A 13070-nucleotide genomic window follows, 5' to 3' on the forward strand; every position below is an offset into this window, starting at 1 on the left:
TTCAATAATGAGAAGAGCAATTATAGTAATTTGTTTGTTGATAGAACTAAAAAATCGGTAAAAAAACTTTTAAGTTAAACGGTTTTATCTTATGTGCACTGAAAACTAGAAAATAAAAAAATAGTTACTTACCTGTCAACCTACGTAGGTGGTCCCGGTCATATTAGACTAAAATAAAAACGTGGGGCCCATTAACTATTGCTGTAGTACTCTCTTCTAGAGGTATAATAGGTGTGGATTGCATCGACTTACTATAATCGTAACTGGAGATTTTGACAATCAATAATCAGCCGTAGCTCATGATCTACCAAAGTATAAAGATATGCTTTGCCATAGGTAGGATTTCACAGGGGCTCCACGTTTTTATTTTAGTCTAATATGACCGGGACCACCTACGTAGGTTGACAGGTAAGTAACTATTTTTTTATTTTCTAGTTTTCAGTGCACATAAGATAAAACCGTTTAACTTAAAAGTTTTTTTACCGATTTTTTATTTTCTAGTTTTTAGTATTTAATGAAAATGCCTACCGAATATTCCTCATTCTATCTAATTCATTTAGTGCATCATTATTACACGGTCTCTTACCTGACAATTTATTACAATCTAATTCCTCAATACATAGCCCTTCCAGATACTTTTTTTTTTAACGACCCCAAAAATCATCACATGACCTCTCCTGCTGTGGGCAGTGGCGGATTAAGAGTATCCGAGGCCCTAAGCACAGAGCCTGTGTAGACCCTCTATAACTGAAATGGAAATAGAAGGTTGAAGAAATTGACCGAGCGAAGCGAGCGTGGTGCACATGTAGTTTCAAATGCGAAATTTTTTTCGGACTCGTACGGAGGTAAAATTTATCCCAAACGTACTTAATTTTTTGTTTGTTGACAAATGCAAAAACGAAGGCACATAGTTTCTGAATACGCGAGCGAAGCGAGCGTGAAATTTTAATTATTTTTAAGACTCAGAACCAAAATTACGTACAATGTAGCCCAAACGTACTTAACTTTTAATTTGTTGACAAATGTAATAAAAACGAGGACATATAGTTTCTGAATACGCGAGCGAAGCGGGCGGGAAACCTTGATTATGTTTTAAGACTCAGAACTAAAATTTCGTAAAAGGGCTACATTTCAAACCTTCATTTCTTTCTGTTGGACAAGTAAGATGGATAACGTAAGATCGATAACAACGTCCGCGGACTTAACCGGTGGTCCGCGGACCACTTGGAATGCCTCCAGGCACCACCAGCCCACCACCACCAGGACCACTGATCTAAAGCATCCAAAATTTTCGGATATGTTTGTTATATTGCACTCGTAGTTACAGCGTGAGCTTCCCAACGACTGTACGATAGCGACTTCGGAACGCTATCGTTGCCTATTAATTCTTTGCCCAACGATGAGTAGAAGCCGAAAAAAAATTGTATAACAACTGCACAATTGAAAAAAAAAATCACTGCGATCGTACAACAATCAACAGCACTGCGACCAATCAAGTTTAGAGGCGGGGGTGTATGAAGGGTCACTCCCGAACTGCTCGCGCCTTGTGATTTCGGATATATTGTGGATGAATCTCGATAAAATGTAGGTATAAAATGAAACGCCAGCAGAGGATGGAGGCCCCTGGAGAACAGGGGCCCCAAGCACGTGCTTGTTGTGCTTATAGTGTTAATCCGCCACTGGCTGTGGGTCAGCAGCGGTGAGGGAGTGCCAGACTCTTGAATAAGAACCGTTTTGTTCCGTCGTAGGCCTTTTATGTACCAGGGCCGCGGTAACTCATTCGAACAATCTCGCAGCCCAGGCAGGCCTTGGCCCTGTTGGGCCCCGCTGGAGTTACTGACAGTTTTCTACTTGTGAAGCCCTTTCATTTGATACCCATATTGGTGGGATTGATAAAAAGTGTTATCAGCCATTTGGTAGCGGCGGCCATCTTAGATTTCAATTTTGCATAGTAAATTGTATTCTACTTGTTGAGACCCATCAACATGGGTATCAAATGAACCTAAGTTATCCGCCATTTTGTAGAGGCCGCCATCTTGGATTTTAGTTTTATATAGTACATTGTATTCTACTGGTTGAGAACTTTCATTTGATACCCATATTGATGGGATTGATAAAACCTAAGTTATCCGCCATTTTGTAGAGGCCGCCATCTTGGATTTTAATTTTATATAGTATATTGTATTCTACTGGTTGAGAACTTTCATTTGATACCCATATTGATGGGATTGATAAAACCTACGTTATCCGCCATTTTGTAGCGGCCGCCATCTTGGATTTCAATTTTTTATAGTATATTGTGTTCTGCTTGTTGAGCCCTTTCATTTGATACCCATATTGATGGGATTGATAAAATCTACGTTATCCGCCATTTTGTGCCGGCGGCCATATTGGATTTACAATGTTATTGATATTACTATATTGTATTGTCATCGGAATTAAAGGTGTATACAAAATTTCAGATTAATCGGTTGACAGGAAGAGGGTGAAATTTGAATTACTTGACCCAAGAATGAATAAATAATAAATAATTAATAAAACAAACTGGGTGAGCTAAATAAAACCGTTTAAAAACTGGGCGTTATGGTCTTATATAAGTTGGCCTCATATTCTTGGTTAAAGAAACATTGGATTCACCCTGATAAATACAAAAAAACTGAACAGTAGATAGGTCGTAAAAACACCACTTTAATTGATTCAGTTTACTATTCATTCATAAATGGGCCAAGCGCGCCATTGTTATTTTTCCTCAATGCTCAATTTAAAGGATTTTTATCCACCATTCAATACTTTCCATAATTTCCTTAATCCATAATTCACTAATTAGCTCAATTAATAGATACTTACAATGTTAAAATTGATGGCTATCCGCTGGTTGCCATGATGTAATACAAAATGGAGTTCCAACTAGATTTTCTATTAAAGAATTTAAGTCAGTAATGACCTAGTTAGAAGACCATATACCTCGTCTTTTCTCAACTATATTGGGGTCGGCTTCCAGTCTAACTGTATGCAGCTGAGTACCAGTGTTTTACAAGGAGCGACTGTCTATCTGACCTCCTCAACCCAGTTACCCGGGCAACCGGATACCCCGTGTTAAGACTGGTTGTCAGACTTACTGGCTTCTGACTACCCGTAACGACTGTCAAGGATGTCCAATGACAGCCGGGACCTACAATTTAACGTGCCCTCCGAAACACATAATTTTGCCCTTCGAAACACTTAATTTTGCCCTGAACATTGGCAGTTTTTTCATATAGATTTGTACTTATTGCAGGCAGTAGTAAGCGATAATAGCACTGTCCAAGTATTTCCTCTGAGTTTTAACTATGCTCTATGTTTTAATGGGACAGAACTGAAGAGCCTTGTAATCATTTATTGGATCTAGAACACTGAGGACACAGAGCACCTTTAAAACCATCGTTATAAATAGATGGAATCTATTTCGCAATCAACACGACTTTAAAAACAACGTCAAAGCAGAAATATTTCTATCTAATAAAAGAATAATAATTTTTTAATCTGATATCGATAGTTTAAGCTTTCAGTTGTTTTTTTTTCAACACGTTTAACATCCCAGTGTTAACAGATTTAAAAAAAGGAGGAGGTTCTCAATTCGACTGTTTTTTCGTTACTCCTTAACAATTAGAATGTCTAAATTATTAATTGGTCTGGTTGCAACGCTTCTATTTAATTCGGTTACTTCACAATCAGTTCTAGTACAGCAGCAGGGACAGCAGCAAACAGGACGTAAGTTTTTTTTTATGTGAACTACTTATGTTTATATCTTACCTGCTTCTGCCAGCGGTTTCACCCGCATCCCGTGGAAACCTCTGCACGAACCCGGATAAAAAGTAGCCTATAGCCTTCCTCGATAAATGGGCTTTCTAACACTGAAAGAATTTTTCAAATCGGACCAGTAGTTCCTGAGATTAGCGCGTTCAAACAAACAAACAAACTCTTCAACTTTATAATATTAGTATAGATTTATTGGTTCATCAACAACGTCTACACTTTTTGAGAATTACATAAAAAGAATATGTGTGACAGTCCTTTACCTTTAGATGAAAAGGCAGTTTTCATCTATAAGCCTGTTAACGTAATGTGAAAAGTTTAATTCAAATTACACTTAAATAAATCCACTTGGTACAATAAACAAAACAAAATATGATTGATGGAGATTATGAGATTTATTGGATTTATGGAGATGATGCTTAAGATAGCAATAATGAGATATTTCTTCTGTATGATGTTTAGTAAAGCATCGTGGATAGATTGGTACAGCTTCAAGTTCTTGCCAAATAACTTTACCAACAGAACAGTTAATGTAAAACATTGTGTTACAGGTGCAAGATGTCAGATGCCAATAGACACAGGTAGCTGCGGAGCTCTATATATTTTATCTCTCAATAACCCTACACAAAGGCATGTATTTATGTTATCTATACCTCTATTCTAGTCTATATAAAGAGAAAATATGCTTGTTTGTGCAAGAAAGTATGCCTACCTTAAAGGCTATATTTTACTGTCAGATTAAGCCCACTGTTTAACTGTAGGTCCCGGCTGTCATTGAACATCCTTGGCAGTCGTTACGGGTAGTCAGAAGCCAGTAAGTCTGACACCAGTCTAACCAAGGGGTATCGGGTTGCCCGGGTTACTGGGTTGAGGAGGTCAGATAGGCAGTCGCTTCTTGTAAAGCACTGGTACTCAGCTGAATCCGGTTAGACTGGAAGCCGACCCCAACATGATTGGGAAAAGGCTCGGAGGATGATGATTAAGCCCACTGTTTACACCAGTGTTTTACAAGGAGCGACTGCCTATCTGTTCTCCTCAACACAGTTACCCGGGTAACACAATACCTGCATAGACTGGTGTCAGACTTACTGGCTTCTGACAGTCCATAACGACTGTCACAGTTTATCGTGCCCTCCGAGACAGGTTCATTGGTGTCTAAGATATACTTAGAAAGTACCTACATACAGACTTAGAAAAGTTGCATATTTTATGTACCTACTTGCCTTTTTTTTAACGACGTCAAAAATCATCAAATGACCCTTCCCGCTGTGGGTTAGCAGCGGTGAGGGAGTGTCAGACTCTTACTGACTAAAAACCGTCGTGTTCGGTCATAGGCCTTTTATGTACCAGGACCGAGGTAACTCTTTCGAACAACCCGCAGCCCCGGCAGGCCTTGGCCCTACTGGGCCCCGCTGGGATGTACCTACTTGCCTGACCTGGAATTGAATTATACTCGAAAGTCTTTTATATTAATTGTAGGTACTTGTTCCCAGGTACGCCTACGACAGAATCAGTCGTGGTTGTGTGCAGTTTACCTACTCTGGCTGCGGAGGCAACAGGAACAATTTTGTCTCGTATCAAAGGTGTATGACGACTTGTAACCCTACGCAGTCGACTTTCAACCAACTTGTTAATTTAGTGCAGTATGCGCTGACGGGGCAAAGTGGGTAGATTTACAAATAGATATACGATTATACATAATAGGCATGGCGAAAGAAAAAAACATAATTAGTTCGTCTTTTAGATAAGTCTAAAATAATGGACAGGTATTTTTGTCACTTTTAAGAATTATGTGACCAATATTTTTGGGAAATTTAAAATGTGGACTAGGACTACTTAGGATGCTTCAAAAATTAGACATGTGTTTTTTTCTGTTCTCCCAATAGCTGGTAGATAGGTAATTAATTTATTGTTTATTTATTAGTATTATTAAATTATTTTCCTTATGTATGCTTTACTTAATTATAAAATAAAAGCTTGAAATAATACTTGGATTAATTTGTAATTTTACCAAATCTAATACTAAGCGATTTCAAGTCGCGAATCGTCTCGTAGGTCACCAGGAGAACAAAATTAGATCACAAAAATCGACTGTTTTTTGTTTACAAAACGCGCCACATCGCTTCGCGTTAGTATCGCCCCTATGGGGCTCACCATAACCTTCTTTCCCAGGCTACAATACTTAGATCATGATCAGTACCTATATCAATACATCGAAGTTTACAGTGCGTGTGAATTTAACGCCTTAATCAATGAGCAAAAATAAATAGAAAAGTAGTTACAAAGAACGCGATAACATTGTCTACAGGTTGTTTCGAAAATAGTCGTTTAATCTTACTTATTCTTTTATATACCCGCATTGAACAAGCGTGGTGATTAACGCTCAATCCTTCTCTGTGTGAGAGGAGGCTGCGGCCCACCAGTGGAACGATAAAAAGGCTAATGATAAAAATAAAAATTCTATTCTATTCTAAAAATAAAATGATGATTGGTCCTGTTAATCTTAGCCGAGTACTCGTAACTGAAGAAATTTAAGAAGATTTTATTGTGATTTTAAAGACCATCCACCTAATATGCGTCTGTCACAATCTGTCTGATCATGGTGGTTTAGTGGTTAAAGCCACTGCCTCTCAAGTACCTACAGGTGTTTTAGTTTGTTTCCACGCCAAACAAGTACCAATGTATCTTTTCTAGTTAGCTGTGAGATAACTTCAGATAGATAATTATGGAAAGACTGAAATAATTGCGAGAACATGATGGCCTGATTGACATAAACTCTTTTAAATATGTATAAGTACCTATCGGCTGTTCTCTGGGTAACCACTACACAGTAAAAAAATAGCCTTTCCTTTTTCAGGCTCTACCAATATCTGTTTAAAAAACAATCAAATCGCTTAAGTAGTCACTTTCGCATTTAATAAAAGTTGAACATTTTAGCATCATACTGTACCTATGTTTAAGATTGTAAAGGCATTAGAAAAAAATCTAACGAACGATAGCCGTGACTGGATCTGCATTCAGATATACTGACCGACTACACCTAATTTAATCAGTTCAATTAAACAATTAATTATTATTAAAAATATAACACAAAAACAAATAAGAGAATAAAAATAAAATGTGCTGTTTAATAATGTGCCAAAATGGCTGTTTATAATTATATCTTTTTGGCAACATTTTCGGTTTTAATGTTATCGATATGCAGAAGTGACGACCAGTCGACGGAAGAATTGGTACCAATGGGTAAGTTTTTATATATTTGTTTTATTTATTTAACAGCTTATTATGTACAGAGTAGATAAGAAGGAAAATAGAGGTAGAACAATCAAGCTTATTTAAAAAAAATCCTTTTCCGCCTTTCCCGCTGTGGGAAAGTTAGAATAAAAGAGATGTAAGTAGACAGACTGTGAAGTAGAAAGAAGTATCGGGTTGCCCACGTAAACGAGGAGGTCACATTTGGCGTCATCTTGTAATGGGTAGACAGAAACCATACCTTCCCACTCAGAGACATTTAATGGTTACTTAAGCCATTCCCTAGTGAAGGATTTGTATGACATTCCGTCACTAAGGAGTGACTTAAGTAATCATTAAATGTCTCTGAGCCCCACTCCAGGTTAGTCTTACAACTCATTTTATCAAAGGGTACGGTGCTTCGCGGCTAACTAGGTTATGAAGGTTAGACAGGCAGTCGCTCCATGTAAAGTACTTGTACTCGGCGGTTGCCAGACTTTAACGAAGTTAGGAAAATTCTGGCAACCGGGACCCACCAATTTAATGTGCCTTCTGAAACACAGAGGAACTCATCATGACAAGATGGCAATCGACCACGCCAAGCGTTGCTTAACCCTATGACCCATGTGGTTGTTACTTAGTCGTGCATCGAAGAGCACGTAAATGTCGGTCCTGCGCTGATCTCTCGCCGGTCGTGTCGGATTGTCGTCCCATCGGGCTATGAGAGTGAAGGAATAATGAGTGCACCTGTGTCTGCGCAAATGCTCGTGCACTATAATATGTCCTGCGCAGTTGGCTAATCTCGTTACATGAGAACAGTCACCGTTGCCGATAATTAGCTAGGAGGACATCATCATCACTTAGCCATGAGCTCCTCCGAGACTTTTTTAATCATTTAATATAATTTCAGACTTAGAATTAGCTGAAGACATATGTAACATACCAATTGATGAAGGGATTTGTGAATCTGAGAGCGTCAGCGGCAGCAACGGTGACACTGCAGTTTAGTAAGTACCTAAATCTCTACTAATTTGCATTAAGATAAATAAAAAATTCTCAGGATGCTGAAAGGATCCGGATAAAATACAGTATTTGGCACTCCCAAATGACGTAGCTTTCGGTTGACAAAATAATTTAAAAATCGGTTCAGTAGGTCCTAGTTTACCCTTTTTTTGATAGGAAATCATCAGACGACCCCTCCCGCTTTGGGTGCAGTGCGAGAGAGAATCACACTCACACTGACTAAAACCCATCATGTTCCTTCTTAAGCCCCGGTGCAAGGGCCACGGTAACTCGCGCGAACAACCCCGTAGTTCAGGCAGGATTTGTCTCTGGTGGTCCCACTGGGTCTTACCAAAACGTCATTAACACAAAAATTACCTCTTTATAAGATTATCTGCTATAGGTTGTTTCTATCTCTTAGCTGATATTTCTTGTCTATTGTAATCATTTGTTTTTAATACTTACCCTATATTTTCTTCCACAGTTTCGGCTACAATGTAAACACGACGAATTGCGAAATGTTTATCTACGAAGGATGTGGTGGGAACAGCAACAGGTTCGATTCCAGTGCCGCGTGCTGGCGAGCTTGCTATACACCATTTAGATATTTCTTAGCCAGAGTGACCAACTTTATAAAGTATAGATATAATGATTCGATTGATTGGACAGCCGATTAATTTGAGCATTATCATCCTTCGAACCTTTTCCCAACTATGTTGGGGTCGGCTACCAGTCTAACCGGGTGCAGCTGAGTACCAGTATTTTACAAGGAGCGACTACCCTATCTGACCTCTTCAACCCAGTTACCCGGGCAACCCGATACCCCTTGGTTAGACTGGTGTCAGACTTACTGGCTTCTGATTACCCGTAATGACTGTCAAGGATGTTCAATGACAGCCGTATACTTGCCGCCCATTGGTCACATCGGCGATTTGACAACTGAAAATGGTTCGGTTATCGTTATAGTTAAATGGTGCATTTTTTCGTAAATGTTGTATGTTTCTTAAGTTTTAGATTTTTATATTAATAAATAATATAATTAAACTAATTAATCAATGTTTTTTTATATATTTTTGAAATGTTGTTAAAATTAATAAATCGGAATATTAATTATAATTTTTTGTATTTGTGACTTTTGTGTAATTGTGTAATCAAATGAGGCTGGCTTGATTATTATAAAAAAAAATGACAATCATTATATTTTTTTATTGATACACACGATAAAAGTAGATTATTTTGGAACTTTTAAATGGATATTACATATTTTATGACATGTTAGTAGGTGTTTTGTTAATGTTTTTTTATAACTTGAAAAGAAGATGAAGAAGAAGTGAAAGAAGAATAATAAGAACTGAATTACGGCGTTATCATATATGATATAGGTATGTTATTTGAGTGTCTCCTTTTAACGTGTTACTGTCCATTTTTTGTGTTGTTGTAAAGTTTTCTGAGCCTCGAAGCCGACATGATGCGACTCCCGTTCACTGAAAAAGGATTAAATATTTAATTAAGAATAAATGTGCCTATGTTTAGTTAGGTTAGGCATTTAACGAAATACACAATCTTCAAAAAAATAAAATGTATATGCTATAGTATTGTTAGTAATTTAAAACTTTGGTAATGATATTATTTTTGTGATATTATGTTTAGTTGTCGTATGTATAATGTCATTTGAATTTTTAAATTTTATATAATGTAACTAATTTTGTCGTATTAGGCTAAGTACCTGTAAAGATTAAATTAGCTGTGTTTTTGATATAAATAAATAAATAAATGTAAGTAAGTGGTTAAAAATCTATTTTAATACATGTACCTATTTTATGTTTGCTTTTCAGTGTTATTGGGAGTCGGTTTTAATTTTTGTAAAAAGTTTTTTTACAGTTTAGACAGGATTTGCGAAAAACAGTTAATGAAAGAACTATGAATAAACGAAAAAATATAAAAAATATTTATTTCCTAAAGTTACAACATAATGTTAAGTATGTCATCTCAATCGGTTTATATGTTATGGACCAAGTGATAAATTGGGCAGTATACATAATGCCCGGTCATTATGAATAATGCCCAATATGAGAGTGCAGTTTGATAATAATTATTCAAACAATCAAATTGACCGGGCACTATACATGTTGCCCGTGACCTTTTGGGCAAAGTAATACAAACATATTTAATTTCATTTTTTTTTATTGTTATTGACATTTAACTTAAAATAAACTAAATATAACACATCCCATATCAATTGACAGAGCATAGAAGTAAGCATGCAACATGCAGCAAGCATGGCTTCTGTCACGGCTCCGGCGCTGCAGGGCTCCGGCGGTCCCATGCGAGCTTATCGTCGCAGATGGTTTTCACGCTCACCACCGCAGCTTCGGCTTGCTGGCCAGCTCGGCCCGCCAGCCTCAGCCGCGGCGGCGAGCGCTTCAACTACCTGCGCCACAGCTCGCAGGCCGCCTCGCCCCTCCGCGCCTACGCGGTTTTTAATTGCACTCTAGGGGTAGGGCAGACAAGACTACGTGGAGTCGGTTTTGCAGCGATTCGTTTTCGTCACTAAGTTCAGTTTTTAATACAATGTTTTGAATCCAAATTAAATTCTACCATAAAAAAAACGAGCCAAGAAAAATGAGATTAAGAAAAACGAGGCCGAGTTAGTAAATTAGATGACAATTGTCCAATTAATAATTTTGAGGCTAGACTTATAATTTCCCATTAAACAATATAGAACATATAATTTAAAACAATAATCATAAAATATGTAGCAAGTAACAGGATTTATTTATTAGAACAACTGCCACCCTCGCACCGCATAAAATATAGCTTTATTATTAAATTGCCCAACTATCATGTAGCAATATAATAATGCCCGTGCAATGTGATAAATAATGAAGTTAAGATAGTTATTAATCACTTGGCCCGATAAAGCTAGACATTATTCATAATGCTCGGGCATTATAAATAATGCCCGAATTAATCACATGGTCCATAACATATACATTCTATATACAATATTTTATTTAAAAAACGCAAAATTACTTACCCATGTTTGCAAATAAGACGTAGAAAAACGCCCCCCATACTAATAAAATTAATATGCGTTTCATTTTGTTCAAATAGACACGTGTTACAAACACAAGTAATAATATACTTAATGCAGCTCTACATTGCATTACATCGATTATAAAAAATATTGCGATAAAAATGCATTTTGCAGATGCAAGTGAAATATGAAACCGTTTGTGAAATATTATACTTCTGGTTCCATAGAATAGACTTTGACTCTGTCTCTGCTTGTCTATTGCCCATTTTCACCAACAATCTCTTAATCTAAGTGCCACTTAGAATAAGGGCTCTCCCAATTTTGACATAAATAACTATGGATTAGGGATACCTAAACTTTGGTGAAAACGAAATTCTTATTAAGTGTTCCGTAAATGCGCTTAGGGGATCCCTTAATTTAGGTATTTGTTGGTGAAAATGGGCATATATCTATTATATTAATATAATGCTCCGAAACTACTGAAGCGAGAAAACGACTTGTCTATATCAAAGAGGTACCTACATTTTGTTTGTTTGTTTGTATGTACCCTAAAGGCTAAGGACTGATTTAAAAACCACCGAGTACATAGGCTTTATTTTGTCCGGGAACGGGAAGATCTTACCCCGGGACGCAGGTGATATGATGAGGCAGTCGCCTCATGTGGCACACTGGTACTAAGCTGCATCAGGTTAAACTGGAAGCCGACCCCAACATAGTTGGGAAAAGGCTAGGCAGATCACTGCGGCCTCTTCTCACACAGAGAAGGAATGAGAGTTAATCACCATACTTGTTCAAGGTTTCTTCAAGATGATTAGTTACTAAACAAAAGGTAGTAAACAAAAACAGTATTTTATCTTAATTTATTTTTAGTTTACAAACGGCCCCAAAAAACTATTATTTATAGTTGGGGGAGGCGTAGGTCTAGCAATGGACGACAATTGGCTGATATGATGATGAAAGAATAAGCTGGTGGCTCCGTGGTCTAATAAGTATTAGTCTGCGTACGGTTTACGTGATAAAGTTTCATCATCCTTTTCGATGACATTAAATGCTGCCCGTTCACTGTAAAAAAATAAGTAATATAAATAAGCTGCGTTAAAAAAAATCCTGTATGAAATAATTGTACTCTGCTATCGAATGGAACTGAATTTATTTTTAACAACTATAGACACAAACACACAACTCCACAACAGGTATCTATGGAGATCTAAGGGGGAGGTCTATGTTCAGCAGTCGTCGTTCTATGGCTGAGATGATGATGATGATGATAGACACAAAGAAATAAAACTCTCTTTTCATCTTTTAGCCGTGTGGACATTCAGACCCCACGACCCGAGGGTTTCAAGTTTGAACCCGGTTTGAAAATATAGGTTGCAAGACAACGATATTTCCACCGCTGAAGGCTGCATGTTCCCAATACCAGTGGGACATTATTTTTATTCTAAAATAAGCTTTTGCCCGCGGCTTCGCTCCCGTCAACTGACTTCTCTACTTTACCCTATTTTTTTTTTTTCATAAGAACCTTCTCCTGACAATAACACACACAACAAAAAAAGAATTAGCCAAATTGGTCCAGGCGTTGTTGAGTTATGCGCTTACCAACACATTTTGCGATTCATTTTTATATTATAGATAAATTATGTTTCTTTATGTAAATAATAAGTTGAATACTAATAATTTTTTTTCTATAGATTTAATAATAATAATTTTAGTTGTAAGTTTTATATTATTTTGCTGTGCCCTACAGGGTCCACAATTGTACCTAGCTCTAAGCCTAACTGTAACACCTATTTTAAACATTGTGGAATGCAAATAAATAATATGAATATGAATACAGATATTTATTAAAAAATTAATTCACTCACCCATATTGATGAATAAAATGTACAACAATAAGGCCCAGGCCGATAATATTATTATGCGTTTCATTTTGTTTTGTGAGACGACTGCTCTACTTGATAACCGAATAATAATAGACTGTGTCTGTCAAGTAAGCAATTAATAA

At 37.1% G+C, this 13070-nt stretch overlaps 1 protein-coding gene and 1 long non-coding RNA gene across 2 annotated transcripts; one reads left to right on the forward strand and one right to left on the reverse strand.

The window, feature by feature from the left end:
- The first annotated feature begins 2880 nt into the window (after positions 1-2880).
- Positions 2881-5503, forward strand: LOC126054831 (tissue factor pathway inhibitor-like). Its single transcript, XM_064041915.1, has 4 exons — positions 2881-2885; positions 3581-3750; positions 4347-4425; positions 5289-5503. The coding sequence occupies exons 1-4, from the start codon at positions 2881-2883 to the stop codon at positions 5464-5466; spliced, it is 432 nt and encodes a 143-aa protein (XP_063897985.1). The 3' UTR covers positions 5467-5503.
- A 6392-nt stretch (positions 5504-11895) lies between these two features.
- Positions 11896-13070, reverse strand: LOC126055500 (uncharacterized). The gene is made up of 2 exons (XR_007511479.2): positions 12931-13070; positions 11896-12127 (listed from the first exon to the last, which is right to left on the reverse strand). It is a non-coding gene; the product is annotated as an uncharacterized LOC126055500 (long non-coding RNA).

The sequence above is a fragment of the Helicoverpa armigera genome, chromosome 27, assembly GCF_030705265.1.
Source record: "Helicoverpa armigera isolate CAAS_96S chromosome 27, ASM3070526v1, whole genome shotgun sequence".
Taxonomy (NCBI): domain Eukaryota; kingdom Metazoa; phylum Arthropoda; class Insecta; order Lepidoptera; family Noctuidae; genus Helicoverpa; species Helicoverpa armigera.